This window comes from Malus domestica, chromosome 08 (genome assembly GCF_042453785.1).
Source record: "Malus domestica chromosome 08, GDT2T_hap1".
Taxonomy (NCBI): domain Eukaryota; kingdom Viridiplantae; phylum Streptophyta; class Magnoliopsida; order Rosales; family Rosaceae; genus Malus; species Malus domestica.
This window is the reverse complement of record NC_091668.1, coordinates 3381977-3404197: the sequence shown is the minus strand read 5'-3', so window position 1 is coordinate 3404197 and position 22221 is coordinate 3381977. Positions and strand designations below refer to the sequence as shown.

The window sequence follows — 22221 nt, the reverse complement described above, 5'->3', positions numbered from 1 at the left end:
AGCACCCAGTCAAAAAACCAGGCTGGCACCCTGTCAATTCACTCCAGCCTGTGAAATCGACTGGCACCCAGCCCAAGCCAGTCCACAGGCCGGCCTAAAATCGACAGACCTTGGGACCGGCCTATCTGACGTCAGTGTGACGTCGGAGGGCATATGACGTCAGAGAGGGAGTTGTTGTGGAGGCTGAGGAGCGGAGCTGGTCGAGGCGGGAGAGGATGTCGCGAGGGAAGGAACCACGGAGGGAGAACGACGGGAGGACGAAGCGACGGCGTCGGAGGTGTGGAGATGCAGGAGGACGGCGTCGACGGCGTCGGAGATGCAGGGGTGGACGGCGTCGGAGATGCAGGGGTGGACGGCGTCGGAGATGCAGGGGGATGGCGTCGGAGATGCAAGGGTGGATGGCGTGCAGAAATGGAAGGTTTTGAAGAGGAAGGAGAAGGTGAGCTCACGGGAGTGAGCTGGAAAAGAGAGAGAGAGGGAGGGAGAGAGAGAGAGAGAGAGAGAAAGAAAGGATCGGAGAGGGAAAGGAAGAAAGAAGAAAAAATAAAAAATAAAATAAATGATAAAATATTAATTGATATGAATAAAATAATATAATATTAGATAGACTGGGTGCCAGCGTATTTTTAGGGGTGGAGATGCTTTGGCCTATTACTGTTTACTGGGGTCTATTACTGTTTAATTGAGTGGATAAATGCGCTGGGTGCTGGCACAAAGTCCTTAGGGGTGGACTTGCTCTAATTAAACACTGCTAAGACTAAGTGCAACATTTTTTGTTTGGAGCTTGGGAATCCAAAGCCAAGAGCCGTGAGAGAAGGGAGTCAACTACTCTCTCTCCTTTCACACTGTATTATGTACTCTCTCTCTCTCTCTCTCTCTCTCTCTCTCTCTCTCGTTTTATAAATATTGGGCTGAAAAGAAAGAAAAACCAACCACCAACCAACCCCTCGTGTGTTTGTGTATGTTCTTGGTTGTCAACCCCTACAAAAAGAGTTTCCCACGAAGCTTCCCACCTTCCTTCCTCCATAGCTCTTTTTCTCCCTTCCTTTCTTTCCTTTAATCTTTTCTCCCAAACGCTGCCCAATTTAAAGACAGAGACAAAGACCCACCGGCCTCACTTCATCACTCTCACTGTCCTCCTCCACTCAGACCTCACGGCAGCGCCGCCGTTGAAGCAGCAGCACCGCCGCTGAAGCAGCCGCAGCAGGAAAAGGTACTTTTTCTCTCTCTGTTCATCTTCTCCTTTTGTCATCTTGTTGTTCAAAGTCTGCCTCGGTTTTCTTGAATTTTAGCTGTTAATCTGTCTAAATGTGACATTTTGATTGATGGGTACACCGTTGTTTCTAGTAACTCGAAGTCCTAGGATTCTTCTACTGTGATTTGGCGAATAATATGACTTTGTCTCGAGATCTGCTACTTCTGGACATACCAACGGTCCAATTTCATCTTTTGGCTATGAAAATTTAACTTATATCTTCCAATTCTGGAACTTTTGAGCCTCTAAACATGCTTTTTATCATGGATGGTTTCAAATTTTAATCCTTTTTTGCTTCAACAATCTCAGTTCATACCTGTTTCTCAGTGCTTTTGACTGTACTGTGATTTGCCAGCCTCGGATTTTTCTTCAGTCTCACTCTCGAAAGAAAGTCGGACTCTTTATTCGAAAGATTAGATTGGTTTTCAACTTCTTCACTGCCATACGAATTGTTTGATTAATAAGATAACCGGCAGATGGGAAATAGAAACGGAAGGATAGGGGCTGAGATGGCTAAATTGCGCTTCTGACTACATTTGGCAGAAAATACTTAAAAACGCATCTAGGTCGTTGAAGCACTTCTACCAGAAGTTCTTGTGAGCATAAGTGCCCTTTATAGAAGCAGTCCCAAAAGAACCATGAAGTAGTTTAGAAAAACATTTCGTAGATTTTTGAAGTACCGGAGTCTTTTAATGAATGTTTGAGCCAGATTCCCATTACATTCTTTGTATGCTTGATTTGAGCATTTTGTTTCTATGGTTTCTATCTGATGGGCATTTATATAAAGTCACAAGTAACACTTCGATCCCTTTTTGTTACTGCAGTTGTGTTCTTACTAATTTCTAGTTCATGGAGCACAACATTTGCCCAGCTTTTACGATGAATCGGAAGAGAAAATCCCTAGAGCAAGATGATTGCATTTCAAGCACCTTTGGTATGGATGAGCTTAATGAAGACCTTCTCGAAAGGGTGCTGTCGAGACTACCAACATCTGCCTTCTTCCGCCTTACTTCGGTGTGCAAAAGATGGAAATCAGTTGCATCTTCTCCCAGTTTTAAGCTTGCCTGCTCTCAGATCCCCTCTCGGGATCCATGGTTTTTCATGGTCGATCCCTTTCTCAATCGATCAATTGTCTTTGACTCCTCTGAAAGAAGCTGGAAGAAACTCAATCATCCCCCTCTCCTGCAGACAAACTCCAACTGCAATTCCATGCCTGTTTCAGCATCTGGTGGCTTGATCTGTTTCCGCAATTCACAGGGCAACTTCATTGTATCCAACCCCGTAACAGGAGTTTGCAACGAACACCCTCCACTGGATCCATCCTTGCAAAATCTCACATTCCATGCCATTGTGATGAGCTCATATACAAAGTATGATCAGTCCTCTTATAAGCTTGTTGTAGTCTTCGGCGAGTTTCCAAAACTGTCCTTTCGAGTGTATAACTCAAGCACTGCCTGCTGGGAAGAAGAGACAGCCTTGTGTAAAAACTTTGACGATGATGATTCAACAGAATCAGACTCAAACGATGACAGTGCCGTTTACTTCCTTAGCAAGGCTGGAAACGTAGTGGCAACCAACATGCAAAGAAGCCCATCCAAGCAATACTCGTCCGTCATGACTACCAAAAATGGCGAGGAGACACTCCATTTCCTCAGCTCATCAGGCTCAGTTGTAGCCTGCAACCTGACCACCAAGTGCTTCTCGGAGTACCCCAGGCTACTCCCAGTCTTCTTCGAGTACTCCATTGACTTGGTAGCATGCGGAGGCAGAATGCTGGTGGTTCTTCTCTCAGAATTCTTCGAAAGCGCGAGCCTCAGGGTGTGGTGCTACGATGAGGAAGCTCGATCGTGGCAACAAATTGCAGCAATGCCTCCCGCGATGTCACACGAGTGGTATGGCAAGAATGTGGACATAAACTGCGTAGGGGCCGGTGATCAGTTACTGATCTGCTTAAGCTCTGCCGAGATTTCGAGCTGTGTTCTGTGTGACTTGACTGCCAATGATTGGATTGAATTGCCCAAATGTTTTGTGGATGGTGAAGCCATCAAGTTCTTGTCTGCCTTCTCATTTGAGCCAAGGATTGAGGCTTCTATGTGATATGAAAATTGTGTTTTTGGATTTATATTTTTTGCTTCTTGATCTTTTAGCATTTGTCTTAGATTCTGTGTTGCATTGTTTATAGCCAAATGGAAAATTGGCTCTGATTTTATTGTACAATGGAAAATTGATTTTAGATTGATGAGGTAGATCAATGTAATAGACTTCCATTTGTTGGCCTTGTAACTCTTCATGTTCTAGTGGATTTTCTCTTTTGTTAAATAAGGGAGACGTTTCTCTTTACCTTTTCCTACTTTTGCACACTCGTGCTTATTTATTTTAGTAGATCAATAACGTTAGTGGATTGAATAGTTAGTTGTTAGGGGGGGAGAGGAATTGATGGGGATCGAACCTGCATCATTCAGCGTACCAAAATGAACTCAAATAAAGTAGCATATGAAGAATTTAAAAAAAAAAAAAAACAAAAGATAACAGCAAAAAAAATAAAAAAAAAATTGGAAAAGCATCCTGACACGCAATGCTTCTTAGATAGTGGTTGAAAAGCACTTTACCCGAGCGCTAGACTTGATAGCATATAAGTCTCATCATAGACTTTTTTTATATCCATGGATACTTGCGGTTGTGAGTTGACGTTTGGTCAGACCTGTCTTTGGAGCTCTGTGCCAGAAAGTTGTCAAGTCTACCACCAATCGACTTGAGCGGTCGAAAAATACTTTTTCTGCACTCGTCTCTCCTTGTTGGAAGAGAACCTAGGGCTACGAGCAGTCATCTTTGTTCTCGTGGTGGGTGTTCTGTCATATAGATTCCTTGAACTAGCTTACAAGCCCAATGACTTGATCTTCTCATCTTTTAGTGGACTTTCTCTAACCCATATTTTGGGCACAAAACAACCATATTATCTAATGAGTTAACATGAATGAAAACCAAACAAATTCAGATAAAATGACGTAAAAAGAAAGAAAGAAAAAAACTAAAAGCATAGAAAAAAAAGAAAAAAGAAAAAAAAAGGGAAGCACAAACAACTTGCTACATGTCCTAACTTGTTGGTAATCTTATGCTTCACATTAATATTTGAGTGTATTGAATTACATGAAACCAACCCCTCCACTTATCCTACCCGCCGGGCAACACAGGCAAGTAACCACATGAAAAACAAACGACGTTGATAAAGGTGTCCGGAAAGACAGTTGGAATCTGAGACGGCGCTCAGACGATCCCATGCCCACCTTCGTCTCCCAACGGTGACCTCCTCGCCAACCCAAACTCCACAAAATATAAGAAAAATCCGAAACCATACAAACCGATTTAACCCGAATCTGAAAATGGAAGTCAAATTCAAAGACGAAAAGAAATTGAATTTTTGGTTTTTTAGGATATTTGTTTGACATGAGGCTCTCCGAGGGTCCCGCCTGCGAGCAAACAGGTGGTGGCCAATCTTCCGGTGATCATGATCACGGAGGAAGTGTTGAAGAAGCTCGGAGAGGACGCAGATTGCTGCATTTGTAACGAAAACTTGGTTGTCAATGACAAAATGCAGGAGTTTCCCTGCAAGCACTTTCATCCTCCTTGCCTAAAGCCATGGCTGGTAATTCGAATTTTTCAACATTTGCTGTATTGCTTAGGTGAAGACAATCAAAACTTGTTGGGAAGCTTCGGTAGTGGTATGTTGATGGTCCACATCACGCTTTTAGGTTCTACAGAATCCCTAAAACGATAGGTAAATTACCTATTCAGCAACATCTCTATGACATTGTCCTAGAATTAAATTTTCCTAAGAAACAACCAAATAATGTATATTAAAGCCAAACAACAAACCTCATGAGAAACCTGAAGGTGACCTCAACTGACGCTCTTTATTTGGCTCGCCTCTGCTCAAGTCTAACTATTTTCTGCGAAAACTTGAGCAACTAAGATAACAAAATTATGCGCCGTACAAATTTGATATCGAATTTGGTACTTACGTATGAATAGTTACTAAAAAGTGCTTCATAAATCAGTAAGATGAATGCACACTAAGTTTCCTAGATGGTTTATTGATATCATAACTTTCACTCAGTCGTCCAGCAGATAAATTAGAAATGAGTAGCTAAAGTTAAATAATCCTTGAAATATATAAAGAAAGAAAATCACCTTTTAAAAGAAGATTAATATTTATGCTTAGCTCGCGAGTCTCCAGTTGATCCACATTACTGATACCTTTGAAGAAGAAAAATAAGAAAATTAAACAAATATGATGATAGCTTACATACATGTGTAAATAAGATAGATAGAGCTCAACTACCAGTATGTTGAGATTTTGATGTTTGGGATGTGAGAAATCTCGGGCCACTCCTCTCCACTGCTTTGTTCACATTGCTCTGAAAGCATGGGACAAGCCTTAATGAAAAGATCCTGCAGTGGTGTTTTGCAGAGGAAGTCTGGCAGTGTTTTTATGCCTTTACAGTAACTAATTTCTAAAGAGGAAAGACATGGCATGATTGAAATTTTAGAATCCTCTTTGTTCCACCCTTCCACGCCTACTTCCCACTCCTCCAACGTTGACATGAAACAAATTTCGAATTCTTTCAACTTTGGAAAAAATGAGGTGGATGATGATGATGATGTCAACGACGTTTCATCTGAGTCAACTATTCCCAAAAATTCACCACCAATCTTTTCCACCTTCTCCATACCATACATAGTCAGCTTTTCAAGGTGGGGCAATTTCCCAAGAGGAGGCAAAAACTTGCATTCACTCCATCTAGATAGACTAATGATTCTTAAGTTGTGCAAAGACATCATCCAACTGGGGCAGGTGGCGCCTGAATGATAGGAAATGCATATGGATTCCAGATTTTCATGCGGTCGTAAAGCATTCAGTATTTCGATTGTGCTTCTCATCTGCTTGTACAAGACATCCTTAGAATCAATTCCAAGATGAAATAATTGCTTCAAGTCCCACAACTGCGCCTTCTCAAGCTCCCTCTCATCTTTCACATTCCCCTTCAATTTTATGGTGAGTCTACCCTGGAGGCTAAAGACTCTCAGATCTGCCAGTTGTAATGCTCTGTCCTCATCCTCACCATAAACCACAACAAACCCATCTACTGTTTTCAAACTTTTTTTTAATCTCCGAATCCCTTTTGGCAAGTACTCCAGCTTATGACAGCCCAAAACATCAAGGTACTTTAAGCTAATCAACTTTCCCATGTTATCAGGTAGTTTTTCAAGTGACCAGCAACTAAGGAGGCGCATGGTATACAAATTGTACAACTCACAGATACTGTCCGGCAATCTCTTAAAACCATGATTCCATGACATATCAATGTGCCTCAAATGTATCAATTCACAAATTTCCTTAGGGACTTCACTTATGCCACTGTAACTCAAATTTAATGTCCTAAGATATTTCAATTGTAGAATAAAGTTTGAGTCTATCATAGCAATAGATGTATCAAACCTCGAATATGAGATTTTTGTGAGTGAACACAGATTTTTGCAATTGTAATATGCATTCGAAGGTGGGAGTGGCTCACCAGGTTTTAGTCTTACGGTCAAATGGCAAACCTTTTCACCCAAAGCCTGTATTTCACTGTCAACATCCTCAACGTCGGTGATCAAACATTCGTTCTTGGTGAGAGATTGCACAAAGTCATGAACAATATCATGCATTTTGCAACCTATAATTTTACCACTAACACTATCTTTCTCCAAATCTTGAAAAAAAGACCGTGCTACTAAGTTATCAAAAAATGTTTGATCAACTTCTCCCTCATCTTTATTTCCTTTTGAATTAAGATAATCTTGTGCCATCCAAAGATTAATCAATTCATCCCTCTTAAACTTATAATTTTTAGTAAAACAAGCACAATACAAAAGACAACATTTGATTGCTGAGGCCAAATCATAATAACTTAGAAAAAGTGGTTGAAAAACTTCTTGCTCCACCTCTTCTTGATCCCATATTTTACTATTCAAGACATCTAGCCATTCCCTCCTTGTTTTCTTATTATACATGAGACCACCTAAAGCCTTTGCAGCGAGAGGTAAACCCTTGCATTTCTTCACAATATCCTTACTAATATCTTCAAACGCCTTATCTACTTTTATATCAGCAAACGCCATATAATTGAATATTGATAAACAATATTCTTCACTCAACTCTCCCAAATTGATCATGTCACTTCTTGCTCTCATCATATCAACAACATCGTGTTGTCTTGTGGTCACCAATATTCTACTATCATGAGCACCACTTTGAATTAGTGATGCCCTTAATTTTTCCCATTTTTTTATGATCGTGGGTCCACACATCATCTAGGACAAGGAGAAACCTTGTGCCCTCGATGGATATTGACATGTGGTGCAAGACATGATCTAACTCATTTGAACTTTGGGCATCATCACCGCTTATAGCTTTGGCAATCTTAATCTCATAAAAAAGATCTGAGACACAAACCCACACTCTCTTTTCAAAATAGGCTTTAACCTTGTCATCATTATAAACAAGTTGGGCTAGAGTTGTTTTTCCCATTCCTCCCATCCCTAGAATAGGGATGATAAGGAGCCCCCTCCGATCTTCTCCACCATCACTCATCAACTTTGTTATTAGAATGTCTTTTTCCTTTTCTCGACCAAATACCTCTGACACGACGACAAAAGACGAAGTCTTCTGCCGTCCAGGTAATTCTTGAATGCCTCTTTCTATGGGTTGAAACCCATACCTTTTTCTTTGCTCATCAATCACACTTAACTTATCGTTCAAATCTTTTATCTTACTCGCAATTTTACTGCGAAAAATCACCTCTTTGGCTTTGCGAAAACAAAAGCAGCTAGGGGAAACAGAGAGAGTTACCTTCTTCTTCTCAGGAACATGAGCTTTTTCAACTTCTCGTTCTTGCTTCTCAACCTGTTGTCTCAGCATGTCAGTGTTCCACTCGTCCAGCACGTCCACCATCTGGAAGGATATTTCTTTGAGCTGATCCAACCAGATCCTCACGCTGGCCTCCTTGACTTGCCTTTGCTCCGCATCTTCGAGAACGGCTTGAATAGCTCTGAGATTGCCAGCAAACTCTTCAACATCTTTCTTAGCATCCAAAACAAATTTCACCTCTCCATCAACGTACTCGTAAACTGTTGAAGTCAGCCGATCCAGTAGCATGGAGATGATCCCGTCAGCCATTTTTTCAGCCTCTGCAATCTGTTGACAGTGGAAAAAGAAATGAAGAAGAAGAAATGCAGAATGGTTTGTGGCGTTGGCTCTCTTCTATCCAAGCTTATATGATTATTCCAAGTCAATCATATAAATGGGATGGAAACAAACAGAATAGTTCAAACTGATTTGTGATGTTTGGCATGTGGGCGTGTGGTTTGAATCAATTTGGCTTGGTTGCCAGATATTCATTAGCATTATGGAAGAATACGTACAAGAGAGGATGGGGTGCACCACTGAAAGGGACCTCAGTAAAAACATTGTTGGGGATTTCAACACAATCGAAGGAGAAAAGAACTCTACACGCCAAAATTACATAGTATGACTATCCTTTACAAGGAGATCTACAATCATGTAAGCTCCTCAAACCAAACTACGTCTATGCGAAATGCAGCTAGCTTCCCTATTCACATGATTGTATTTGACCTGTTGAAAAATGGCCATGAAGGATCATTAAGCGCAGGTCCAAGCAATGAGGAGTAAGAGGAATGCTTTGCGGAATCACTTTCCAATGCCTGCAAGTTCTCATGGCTTAGGTGAAGATGATCAAAATTTGTGGGGAAGCTTCAGTAGTGGTAAGTTGATGGTCGACATCACGCTTTTAGGTTCTATAGAATCCCTGAAACGATAGGTAAATTACCGATTCAGCAACATCTCTATGACATTGTCCTAGAATTAAATTTTCCTAAGAAACAACCAAATAGTATATATTAAAGCTAAACGACAAACCTCATGAGAAACCTGAAGGTGACCTCAACTGACGCTCTTTAATTTGGCTCACCTCTGCTCAAGTCTTACTATTTTCTGCGAAAACTTGAGCAACTAAGATAAGAAAATTATGCGCCATGCAAATTTGATATCGAATTTGGTACGTACGTATGAATAGTTACTAAAAAGTGCTTCATAAATCAGTAAGATAAATGCACGATAAGTTTCCTAGATGGTTTATTGATATCATAACTTTCACTCAGTTGTCCCGCAAAGAAATTGAGTAGCTGAAGTTAAATAATCCTTGAAATATATAAAGAAAGAAAATTACCTTTTAAAAGAAGATTAATATGTATGCCTAGCTCGTGAGTCACCAGTTGATCCACATTACTCAATATACCTTTGAAGAAGAAAAATAAGAAAATTAAACAAATATGATGATAGCATACATACATGTGTAAATAAGATAGATAGAGCCCAATTACCAATATTATGAGATTTTGATGTTTGGGATGTGGGAAATCTTGTGCCACTCCTCTCCACTATCTTGTTCGCAGCGCTTTGAAAGCATGGGACAATCCTCAATGATAAGATCATGCAGTGGGGTTTTGCAGAGGAAGTCTGGCAATGTTTGTATGTTGCCGCAGTCACTAATTTCTAAAGAGGATAGACATGGCATGATTGAAATTTCAGAATCTTCTTTGTTCCACCTTTCCACGCCTACATCCCACTCCTCCAATGCGTCCATGAAGATAATTGTCAGCTGTTTCAACTTCGGAAAAAAAGAGGATGATGAGGATTTCAATGACTTTTCATCTTCATCGACTATTCCCAAAAATTCACCACCAATCTTTTCCACCTTCTCCATTGCATATAGAGTCAGCTTTTCAAGATAGGGCAATTTCCCAAAAGGAGGCAAAAACTTGCATTCACTCCATCTATATAGATAGATGATTCTTAAGTTGTGCAAAGACATCATCCAATTGGGGCAGGTGGTTCCTGAATGATAAGAAATTTCTAAAGATTCCAGATTTTCGTGTGGTCGTAGCCCATTCAATATTTCTACAGTGCTTCTTGTCTGCTTGTATTGAACATCCCTAGAATCAATTTCGAGATGAAAAAATTGGTTCATGTGCCACAACTGTGCTTTCTCAAGCTCTCTGACATCTTTCACATTCCCTTTCAATTTTATGATGAGACTGCCCTTAAGGTTCAAGACTCTCAGATCTCCCACCTGTAATGCTGCCCTGGCACCACAAACCACAACACACACATCAATTGTTTTCAATTTTTTTAATCTTCTAATTCCTTTTGGCAAGTACTCCAGCTTACGACAGCCCCCAACATACAGATGCTTTAAGCTAATCAACTTTCCCATGTTACTGGGTAGTTTTTTAAGTGAATCACAAAAAACAAGGCACAAGGTATACAAATTGTACAACTCACAGATACTGTCCGGCAATATCTTCAAACCATCATTCCATGACAAATCAATATGCCTCAAATGTATCAATTCACCAATTTCCTTTGGGACTTCACGTATGCCACTTTTATTCAACTTTAATGTCCTAAGACATTTCAGTTGTAGAATAAAAATATCAATGAAACCAACATATGAGTGTGAGATTGTTGCGAGAGTGAACGTAGATTTTTGCAATTGCAATATGCATTCGAAGGTGGGAATGGCTCACCAGGTTTCAGTCTTACGGTCAAATGACGAACCTTTTCACCCAAAGCTTCTATTTCACTGTCAACATCCTCAGCATCGGTGATCAAACATTCGTTCTTGGTGAGAGATTGCACAAAGTCATGAACAATATCATGCATTTTGCAACCTATAATTTTACCGCTAACACTATCTTTCTCCAAATCTTGAAAAAAAGACCGTGCTACTAAGTTATCAAAAAATGCTTGACCAACTTCTCCCTCATCCTTATTTCCTTTTGAATTAAGATAATCTTGTGCCATCCAAAGATTAATCAATTCATCCCTCTCAAATTCATAATCTTTAGGAAAACTAGCACAATACAAAAGACAACATTTGACTGATGGGGCCAAATCATAATAACTTAAAAAAAGTGGTTGAAAAACTTCTTGATCCACCTCTTCTCGATCCCATATCTTACTATTCAAGACATCTAGCCATTCCCTCCTTGTTTTCTTATCATACATGAGACCACCTAAAGCCTTTGCAGCGAGAGGTAAACCCTTGCATTTCTTCACAATATCCTTACTAATATCTTCAAACGCCTTAGACTCATATACTTTTGTATCATCAAACGCCATGCGATTGAAGATTGATAAACAATATTCTTCACTCAACTCTCCCAAATTGATCATGTCACTTCTTGCTCTCATCATATCAACAACATCGTGTTGTCTTGTGGTCATCAATATTCTACTATCATGAGCACCACTTTGAATTAGTGATGCCCTTAATTTTTCCCACTTTTTACGATCGTGGGTCCACACATCATCTAGGACAAGGAGAAACCTTTTGCCCTCGATGGATGTTGACATGCGGTGCAAGACATGATCCAACTCATTTGAGCTTTGGGCATCATCACCACTTATAGCTTTGGCAATCTTAATCTCATCAAAAGGATCTGAGACACAAACCCACACTCTCTTTTCAAAATAGGCTTTAACCTTGTCATCATTATAAACCAGTTGGGCTAGAGTTGTTTTTCCCATTCCCCCCATCCCTAGAATAGGGATGATAAGGAGCCCCCTCCGATCTTCTCCACCATCACTCAACAACTTTGTTATCAAAATGTCTCTTTCCTTTTCTCGACCAAATACCTCTGACACGATGACAAAAGACGAAGTCTTCTGCCGTTCAGGTAATTGTTGAATGCCTCTTTCTATGTGTTGAAACCCATATCTTTTTCTTTGCTCATCAATCACACTTAATTTATCGTTCAAATCTTTTATCTTATTCCCAATGTTATGGCGAAAAATCACCTCTTTGGTTTTGCGAAAACAAAAGCAGCTAGAGGAAACAGAGAAAGTTACCTCCTTCTTCTTCTCAGGAACAACAACATCTTCACCTTCTCGTTCTTGCTTCTCAACCTGTTGTCTCAGCATGTCAGTGTTCCACTCGTCAAGCACGTCCACCATCTGGAAGGATATGTCTTTGAGCTGATCCAACCAGATCCTCACGCGGGCCTCCTTGACTTGCCTTTGCTCTGCATCTTCGAGAACAGCTTGAATAGCTCTGAGATTGCCAGCAAATTCTTCAACATCATTCTCGGCGTCCAAAACAAGTTTCACCTCTCCGTCAACGTACTCGTAAACTGTTGAAGCTAGCCGATCCAGTAGCATGGAGATGATCCCGTCAGCCATTTTTTCAGCTTCTGCAATCTGTTGGCAGTGGAAAAAGAAAAGATGAACAAGAGATGCAGGATGGTTTGTGGCGTTGGCTCTCTTGTATCGAGCTTGTATGATTATTCCAAGTCAATCAAGTCAATTAAAGTAAACTGAGTGGTTGGTGTGCTGTCATATTCTGTGGAGGCCAACTCCGACGCACTCCGCAGAAATAAAGTAAACATGTGAAAAAGAAAAGGAAAAAAATCATCAATCCTTTGTTACCCTACCATTTATAAACGACAAGCGTTCAATTATTACTTGGTAATTTGTAATCAAACACTAGCTCTGTTTTCGGAAAGAGGATCCTCCTCTTTGTAGGGATATTAGGCCCATCTCTAACTTAAACTTGGTCAGAAGGTTCGTTTTGGGATCATTCAATAAATTAATATTTTAATGAATAATGTAAGACCATATTTCTTACTATTTCCAACCGAGAGGCCAAAAGGCTATAGGCCAAACATAGCCATGTGAAAAAAAAAAATCATCTCTAACCAAAGGCCAAATGTCATATGGTCAAACATAATTTATTATTTTAATTGAACTACTATGGTTACTTAAATAAAATTACCTCAATAATTTTATGTTTTGATTGTCAATAATTTTCATGTTGTTAAATATTTTTAAAAATGTTGTTTAAGTTTCATGTTGTTAAATTTTTTTTATGTTGTTTAATGTTACTTAATGTTATTTAATGTTGTTTAATATTGTTTAATGTTATTTCATGTTACTTAATGTTATTTAATGTTGTTTAATGACTTATGAAGTTATAGAAAAAAATAGAATTTTTAAATTTTGTAAAAAAAAAACGGAAAACTAATGAAAAGGGCTTGAAAACTTTGAGTTTTAATGATAAGGACAAAATAAAGGGTAAAGTGAATAGTACCATGATTGACTTTTTAGTATAAAAATGTGGTTTTTCGTTAAAGTGAACAGTACCGGGTGCTTTTCGTTAAAGTTCCCAAAAAAAAAATCAAATATAACGTCAACATGTGGCCCCACCTAGGGCCGGCCGGTTGGCCATTTGGCCATTTTTTGTCTAGTGGGGCCCACAAGCCTTTTGCCCTGACCCTCAGTTGAAGACGATTTTCGGGCTATTTTCTACTCTCTGGCCCTCTGGATCTTTCGTTTGGAGATGGCCTTAGGAATTCTTACATTATAGTCCATCGTAAATCGTGCTGTGAGTTTTCATCAGTTATTATTTTTGTTTAATTTTAAATTAAAAAATTTAAAATAATTTCTGATCGCACGATATATAATAAACATATAAAATGTGAAGATCTCTAAGATCCATAAATAAATCCCTGGTTTTGAAGTTTATGTAGCATTTGTTTATTAATCATATGCATCGTTTCCGAGAGAAAAAACACTAGCTCTGTTTTTACTTTTTATGTTTTTTTTGTGTGTAAATTTTCAGCTGGAGCATTACAGCTTGCTTGGTACAGTAAGTGGTCATTAATCGTTGGTTGGGCTGTGCAACTTTTGTCTTGGCGGGTATTCAGTAGTCAGAAAATCTTTTAAATAAAAAAAAAATTAAAGTCATATGAATTCATACACTATCTTAAAATTAAAATTTTAAGCAAAGTCAATAATTTCAAATGAAGTTTCGACAAACAAAAAAAAAAGCATTACAGAAATAAAGTAATTCTGTTTAAAAGGGTGAAAAATGTCATGCCATCATTGAACCTACCTTTTATAAAAGACAAGCATTCAATTATTATTTGGTAATTTGTAAAATATAGTAGTTCTGTTTTTACTTTTTACCTTAGTCATTGTAAATCCATTGTTATGTAAATTTTCATCTGGAGCATTTACCAAACTTGGAAGATGTTATATGAGTTGCTCTTGAACTGATACACTTGATGCGTGAGGGATTGAATAACTGGGATACACTCGAGGACAACCAAGAATCTCCCTATGTTCATGGTCAAAGAAGGAAATATGGAACTATACATTAGACTATGAGAAATTGTTTTAACACAATCTTTTTCAACACATCCTAAACCCTTATTTTGATTGTTAAATTTATTTTGGTCATATCGTGATCACGTAAACTACTTTGCTTAAATAACAACTATCGCGCATTATTCACTCCACTTACTACTTATCATTCTCCTTGATACAAAGAAAATATGCAATTGATATACTTAAAAACCATGGTTTCTTGGTTGCAAGGTCTGTGGAGTTTCTAATGGAAGAAATTAAACTTTTTTTAATAAAGGGGAGCTACTCAAGGATCCTGCCAGTTACTGATGTTTGGTTGGACAACTAATCTATCTTACCATCACTTGTCTGGACATCACATATTCTATACATGTACTTAGTCGGTTTATGCATGAAACGCAGTAGCCCCAAATGGATGCCGCTCTTCGAGTTGTTTGATATCTTAAATCTACTCCTGCCAAGGTTTGTTCTTTCCATCATACAAGAAATTAAATCTAGTTGCTTATTGTGATTCAGATTGGGCTGGTTGTCCAATGACTCGTCGAACAACTACTAGGTAGTGCGTGTTCTTGGGCAATTCATTAATTTCATGGTGAATGAAAAGATAGATAACAGTTTTTTTGTCTTCAACCGAAGTTAAGTATAGAGCTATGGCTGGTACTTGTTGTGTACTTGGCTACATTTTATGTTGGAAGGTTTTCAACTGCCGCATGATCTAGATCATCTCCTTTATATTGCGATAATCAGGTAGCTTTACATATAGCGGTGAATCCAGTTTTTCATAAGAGAACTCGGCACATTGAGATGTATTATCATTTCATCATGGACAACATTGAACGACAATATTGGGGAGTATCTGTGAAGAAAGCTAATCTTCCTTAGTTTATAGGAATAAATTGATCCATGTAAATCATGTATTAATATTTATAGTTGACTTCCTAGAATAGCCCCATGTATTATTGTATAAATCTTGTAGTTCATGTAAAGAAGAATTCGAATCAAAATAAACCATTCATTATTACCTTCCTACTTATCCTGAAACCTAGAGTTCCAAGAGCCCCTAGCAGTTTTATATTTTAACATGGTATTAGAGCACCGTTTCTGGTGACTCTGAACACCCAACGCTTCCACATCTTAAACAAACAGTACTACCACCATGAGTGAATCGACAGCCAACCTAAAACCAACAGAGATGGCTACTGACATCTCAAACCCGTTGGTCTTACATCCCTCTGATCAACTTGGGAACATTTTGGTCTCCAAAACTCTTCAAGGAGACAACTACAACACATGGTGTCGTGCTATGCAAATTAGTCAAGCGCGAAGGACAAGCTGGGCTTGGTCGATGGAACCATTGATCCTCTAGCTGAAACCGATAAACAATTTGCATTGTGGCAACGATGCAATAACATGGTCCTCGCATGGATCTTAAACTCTGTAAATGAAGAAATCGCAAGCAGCGTTTCATACTACACATCAGCAGCGGACGTATAGGCAGACTTGTGTGATCGTTTTTCCCAGGGAAACGATTCACGTGTCTATTAGATTAAGAGAGAAATTGTTGAACACAGACAAGAGCAACAATCAATCTCAGCCTACTACACAAAGCTGAAAGCATTATGGGATGAATTGACATCCTACCATGAGCCTTCAACATGCACTGGTGGGGGATTGAAGAAGATTAATGAGCGATATGAAAGGGAAAGGGTGATGCAGTTTCTCATGGGATTGAATGAATCATATGCCACTATACGTGGACAAATCTTGTTGATGCAGCCTCTCCCAGACACTCGAAAGGCATACTATCTTGTTCTTCAACAAGAGAAGCAAATGGAGGTATCTCTCACTGGTAATAATAATAACTTATATGTTATGAATGTGACAAGCAACAGGGAACCCGCTGCACAATAAGGAAACTCATATCTTCAATGTTCCCATTGTGATAAAAAATACCATACTGTGGACTGATGTTTCTACCTCTATGGCTTTCCGCCGGGGCACAAATACCATGGAAAGTCGGTGAAATCCCCTAACAAGAGGAAACATGCGGCTAACCAAGTGAAGATTGACAATGAAACCACCAAAGTTGCTGATCAACACCACAAGGGAACCACCAGTGATGGGCCCAAATTCACTGCTGAAGAGTACAATCAAATCATGGCAATGCTTAAGAAAAGCAATCTTGACGGTAATCCACAACACTTTGCAAATGCCACATGTACATTTACACCGTTGTCTAATATGTCAGAAGTTTTACCACATCGAACACTATATTGGATCATTGATAGTGGGGCGACATACCACATCTCTCACTTGCCTCACTTACTAGACAAGAAAACCTTGTCCATATTTGATTATGTACAAATGCCAAATGGAGGAAAGGCCACCATAGATTCTGTTGGTTCCATCCAAGTCACTCCCCTCATTAAACTTGAAGAAGTGTTACATGTGCCTAATTTTCGAGTCTATTTGTTATCCGTTAGCAAACTCACTGAGTCCTTACGATGCATAGTGATTTTCTTTCCCACCTTCTATGTGATACAGGACATGGATACAAGGAGGACGATTGGCCTGTGCAAGCGATATAATGAGCTCTATTACTTGTTGTCGGAACAAAATCCTCACATTGCCCACAACGTAAGCCAACATTCAAACCTTTGGCACCAACACTTAAGACATCCCTTCATCGGCCCTCTTCAAGTTTTGACCAAGCAAGTTCCAACCATCATGTTTGATTCTAGTCATTCATGTAACATTTGCCCCCTTGCTAAGCAAACCCGTTTATCTCTTATGTCAAGTTTTATTTCATCTAAAGCACATTTTGACTTAATACATTGTGATATTTTAGGACCCCATCGAGTCAATTCCCATTTGAGGGCTCGATATTTTTGGACCATTGTTGATGATTATTCTCGTTATCTTGGGAATCGCCGCCTGTTTCTCCTCCTCCGCCGGCTTTGCCGCCAAATTTGGATGCCTGTAGGTGTTGGACCACTTGGAATGGAAATTGAGGCTTGGGCCACCATTTGTGTGGATTGGGCTTGATGATTATACCATAATATTAATATAAATTAATATTAATTAATCAAGACAAAGGCCTCGGACCTTGGGGCACTTGGGGCCTAATAATTAAAATTAATCTGATCAATTAGTTTTAATTTTCGAATTAAGTTTTTAATTAAGATTAATTCAAAACGTTTTGATTAAAGACACAACTCTTTGGAAAGAGTTGTATAGCTTCAGATACATCCAAAAGATATTTGAAGAGATATGAAAGAGCTTATATAACTGGAGTCCCTAGTTCCATTCCAAATATCTTCTTTTCTTCCTTCTTGCTTCTGTATGAAAAATCAAGAGAGTAAACACACAAAGCAAATTCGCTAGAATTCTATAATCCAGTGTGGGTTGTAGAATTAAGTAGTTAAATCCTGGTCGAGCAGACGTTGTTGAACCACAAGCAGATTAACCTACACTTGGAACGATTCCTGTCTGGTGATTCCTCCGCCTACCGGCAAGAAGCCACGCGCCATCATCAAGTTCTTGGGTGGCGCCTTCATCGGAGCTGTTCCGGAACTTACTTACAGGTCGCCAAAGGTTTTCTTATTTAGCTTTTTGGGTTTTGTAATTTTCTTTATTTAAATTTGAGTCCTTCAAGTTCATGTGGATTATATGTCGCAGCTACTTAACTGAGCTATTGGCAAAGGATGGGTTTCTGGTGATATCAGTGCCGTACAATGTGACGTTTGATCATGTCCAAGCTGCCCGGCAAGTGTATGAGAGGTTCAACGGCTGCTTGGACAACATCATAGCTTCTGGACTGCCTAATTCCAATCTATCAGCTGCCCAACTTGCTCAACTGCCCGTGTTTTCGGTAGGCCATATAGGTAAAATTTAGAGCCTTTTCAGAAGGGATAACAGCGCTTTCTAAAAAGCACTTGCTAGGTGCTTCTTTACGCAGCACTTCCAAGTCTTTCTAGGTAGAACTTGGATTTTTGATAAAGATTTTAACATGTTTCCAACAAGCGAAGCACTTAAGCGCATAATTGTTTTCTACTGAAGGTATCTCAAATGGATCGTAAGTTGAGTGGTTTCTAAGTTCATTATCAATGTATCCTGGCAGCAATGTGACTGAAATTTCTGTGTTTTGAATATTTTTTCTAGCAATGGTGCCCTTCTTCAAGTACTTGCCGGGAGCTATTTCTCTGATAAAATCCCTAAGGTGTGGTTTGTTTTGGGAAGTCCTCTTTCGTTTTAAGTGATTTGAGAAATTCATTCGGTTTGACAAGCAATATTTGTGCCCTTTGCTAAGGCCAATGCTATAATAGCATACAACAATAGACCGCCAACAGAGGCCGTGCCTTACTTTGAGTAGGTAATTGATCTGTATGCCGTGCTTCATATGGTACATTAACGTTTAGGAAATATTGTTGTAAAAGTGTATGATTTGATTGTATTTATTTTCTATGATTCTGTTTATTCTTTTCTCTAGTTTTCTGTATGGATTGCATTTTTGCTTACTTATCAGATTACACTTTCCTTTCCCTTTGTTAGCTAGTCATAGTACCCTACACAAGCCTGAAGATGATATACTTTCAGAACCATTAACATACTTTCAATGCAAGTCAGAGAGAAAGAGTGTTGATACCATATGTTTTTTTGTATTTGTTCATATTCTTTAATCTTTGGCCATTATGTATTGGTTCTTTCTTGTAAATTCAAACTCGTAATTATTCTGCGATGTATGGCTACCCTTTGGCAAGCCATAGATCATCATGTTTTCCTAACTGCCTCCGCATTGCATCCTTTGAATGCCTTTGAACTGAACTACTCAATTTGAGTGGTATACCATATCAAGGGTGGTGTACTGAAACTTTCCAGCGTTCCCACTTTTCACCACTTCCTATATATAGGAGATGCATGGAAGGCGCTGATTGGTGCAGCTGGAGCTATGCTACCAGACAATCAGGAAACTCAAAGTTCGGTGACTAAATTTGTTGATCAGTTGCCCTCAGTGCTAAATGAGGTATCTTGTTGGCTTGGCAGAAATCGTTCCCTTTATTCTTCAACAGTTAATATTGGAGACTATTTCTGTGTATTTGGTCTCATTAATTAAAAAAAAAAAATCATAATCTTTCTGTCAGGTAGCACAAGGGATATCAGAGTTTAGGCCAACACCCTCTCAAAACCGGAGGAGGATTCTCTCCTCACCTAATCTCTCTTTCCTTTCCTGCTCTTCTATTTGAACGGTTACAATTTAACTATGTCAACATCTTATATTATTTTTTTATATAGAGACAATAAGATAAAATATATATATATATATATATATATATATATATATATATGTGTGAGAGGAGGGAAGGGAAGGAGATGAGAATAGAAGTAAAGAGAATCATACTCCGTGAAAACCGTGATTTTTGTAAGAGCTCGTACAATGTCAAACACACGATACTGGTACATATGATGTCCCACTATTCAAGAGGCTTAAGTTAACTATTATTTGCATTGAGGTAGATTGTCTGCCCTCCTGTTGGGTGCCCTTCCCATCCCCTCTTATTTATGCGGTTATGGTTAAGCTACGTCAACATTTTATATTTTTATTGTTTTTTGTCTTATTATCTTTATAAAAAAAATTAGTATAAAATATTAACGTGACTTAAGCATGACCGTATAAAATAAGAAGAGATGAGAAGGACCTCCAAACAATCTGCCTCCTATTTGCATTTTTAGTTGAAGTTCAATTTCGACGCAATTGATGAGACAGGTACTCTTGAAGAGACGTTAAAGCCTCGCATGGAATCTATTGGCGGAACACTAGAAAAGGTCGAAATAAGTGGTAACCATATTACTCCATGCGTACAGGTGAACTTAATTCTAAGCTTTATTTCGTTTTAAAGTTTTAATGCTTTTGCTTTTGTAAATTGTGAATTCCATCAAAAATTGTTTCCATATTTGATCGAATCCACAATTTTGCATCAAAAATAAATTGGAAAAGCATCTTGACACACAATGCTTATTAAATATTGGTTGAAAAGCACTTTACCGGAGCGCTAGACTTGATAGCATATATGTTTCTTCATAGACTTTTTTCACGTCCATGGATACATGTGGTTGTGAGTTGACGTTTGGCCAGACTTGTCTTTGGAGCTCTGTGCCAGAAAGTTGTCAAGTCTGCCACCAACCGACATGAGTGGTTGGAAAATACTTTGAGATATGCACTCGTCTCTCCTTGTCAAAAGACAATCTAGGGCTACGAGCGGTCATATTTGTTCTCATGATTCCTTGGACTAGCTTAACAAAAATGAAAACCAAACGAATTCAGATAAAATAACGTGAAAGAAAGAAAAAAAAAGAAAAATAATGCAAAAATAATAATATCAAAAAAAAAAAAAAAAAAAAAAACTGAAGCACAAACAACTTGCTAGTACATGTCCTAACTTTTTGGTGATCTTACGCTTCACATTAATTTTTGAGTGTCAAACATTGAATAAGATGAAAACAACCCCACCGCTTATCCTACCCCCCCAGTCAACTCAGGCAAGTAACCACGTGTAAAACAAATGACGTTGATAAAGGTGTCGTTTATGAAGTAATGAGAAGGCCTGAGAACGCAGTGACGTGGAAAGTTGGAATCTGAGACGGCACGCAGACGATCCGATTCCCACCTTCGTCTCCCAACGGTGACCTCCTCGCCAAGCACCCACAGAAATATAAGAATAATCCGAAACCGAAAAACGCAGAAAAATAAAAAATCCGATACGGTACAAACCGATTTAACCAGAATCTGAAAATGGAAGTCAAATTCAAAGACGAAAAGAAATTGGAGCAGCGATTGGAATTGAATTTTTGGTTTTTTAGGATATTTGTTTGAGGGGCATTGGACGGTGGACCGGGAGCCGCCGCAGCCGCAGTGGCTGGTGCAGCCGAATCTACTGACGGCGGCCATGGCGGCGGGGTCCTCATCTGAGTCGGGTCCCGGAGTCGAATAGAACTCGGAAAGCGCGGTGGATCTGCTTCAGTCGCTCATTGACAACCTCGACAGCGTTTTGCAGCCGGGGATTTTGGATGACATGAGGGGGGCTCCGAGGGTCCCGCCTGCGAGCAAACAGGTGGTGGCCAATCTTCCGGTGATCATGATCACGGAGGAAGTGTTGAAGGAGCTCGGCGAGGACGCAGATTGCTGCATTTGTAAGGAAAACTTGGTTGTCAATGACAAAATGCAGGAGTTGCCCTGCAAGCACGCTTTTCATCCTCCTTCCCTAAAGCCATGGCTGGTAATTCGATTTTTTCAACATTTGCTGTCTTACTAATGTATCTCATTGGTTGTGTCAATTCGAATTTTAAGTGGCTGACTGACTGGGGTTTTTGGGTTGTTTTGATTGTGGCAGGATGAGCACAATTCTTGTCCGATATGCCGGCATGAGCTGCAGACGGATGATCATGTGTACGAGAACTGGAAGGAGAGGGAGAAGGAGGCCGAAGAAGACAGAAAAAGAGCTGCGAATGCGATTTGAGGTGGTGAATACATGTATGTTTAATGTTTAGATGATGGCATTTGCTTCAACAATTGTCAAATTTGCAGCTTCATTAATAAATTCTTATTCAGTCCATCACATTAAGCATGTCTATGAGTGTGTTTTGATGTGAGCCTGTTTTGAAGTGCTTTTAGAATTGCTAAAAGTGCTTTCGGACAACTAAA

The 22221-nt window shown here is 39.3% G+C and overlaps 3 protein-coding genes, 1 long non-coding RNA gene and 1 pseudogene across 4 annotated transcripts; 2 read left to right on the top strand and 3 right to left on the bottom strand.

The window, feature by feature from the left end:
• The first annotated feature begins 853 nt into the window (after positions 1-853).
• On the top strand, positions 854-3595 carry LOC103440614 (F-box only protein 13-like). Its single transcript, XM_008379312.4, has 2 exons — positions 854-1213; positions 2080-3595. The coding sequence occupies exon 2, from the start codon at positions 2105-2107 to the stop codon at positions 3350-3352; it is 1248 nt and encodes a 415-aa protein (XP_008377534.1). The 5' UTR covers positions 854-1213; positions 2080-2104; the 3' UTR covers positions 3353-3595.
• Positions 3596-4805: 1210 nt separating this feature from the next.
• Positions 4806-8595, bottom strand: LOC103420997 (putative disease resistance protein RGA3; annotated as a pseudogene).
• Positions 8596-8661: 66 nt separating this feature from the next.
• LOC139198421 (uncharacterized) lies at positions 8662-9836 on the bottom strand. Its single transcript, XR_011583880.1, has 4 exons — positions 9698-9836; positions 9544-9612; positions 9234-9308; positions 8662-9123 (listed from the first exon to the last, which is right to left on the bottom strand). It is a non-coding gene; the product is annotated as an uncharacterized lncRNA (long non-coding RNA).
• Positions 9837-10392: 556 nt separating this feature from the next.
• Positions 10393-12639, bottom strand: LOC139198420 (disease resistance protein RGA2-like). Its single transcript, XM_070827126.1, has 2 exons — positions 12228-12639; positions 10393-10459 (listed from the first exon to the last, which is right to left on the bottom strand). The coding sequence occupies exons 1-2, from the start codon at positions 12555-12557 to the stop codon at positions 10418-10420; spliced, it is 372 nt and encodes a 123-aa protein (XP_070683227.1). The 5' UTR covers positions 12558-12639; the 3' UTR covers positions 10393-10417.
• An 8739-nt stretch (positions 12640-21378) lies between these two features.
• On the top strand, positions 21379-22135 carry LOC103440627 (E3 ubiquitin-protein ligase AIP2-like). Its single transcript, XM_070827127.1, has 2 exons — positions 21379-21796; positions 21911-22135. Exons 1-2 carry the CDS (start codon positions 21593-21595, stop codon positions 22034-22036), a joined length of 330 nt encoding a protein of 109 aa, XP_070683228.1. The 5' UTR covers positions 21379-21592; the 3' UTR covers positions 22037-22135.
• Positions 22136-22221: the final 86 nt, after the last annotated feature.

Bases quoted from the DNA above. Each gene is read 5' to 3' on its own strand.
- LOC103440614 (XM_008379312.4), top strand. From the start codon at position 2,105: ATGGAGCACAACATTTGCCCAGCTTTTACGATGAATCGGAAGAGAAAA.
- LOC139198420 (XM_070827126.1), bottom strand. From the start codon at position 12,557: ATGGCTGACGGGATCATCTCCATGCTACTGGATCGGCTAGCTTCAACA. The intron at 10,460-12,227 runs GTAACTTTCTCT...TTGTGGTGCCAG, and splicing joins TTCCTGAGAAGAAGAAGGAG to GGCAGCATTACAGGTGGGAG.
- LOC103440627 (XM_070827127.1), top strand. From the start codon at position 21,593: ATGAGGGGGGCTCCGAGGGTCCCGCCTGCGAGCAAACAGGTGGTGGCC. The intron at 21,797-21,910 runs GTAATTCGATTT...TGATTGTGGCAG, and splicing joins CTTCCCTAAAGCCATGGCTG to GATGAGCACAATTCTTGTCC.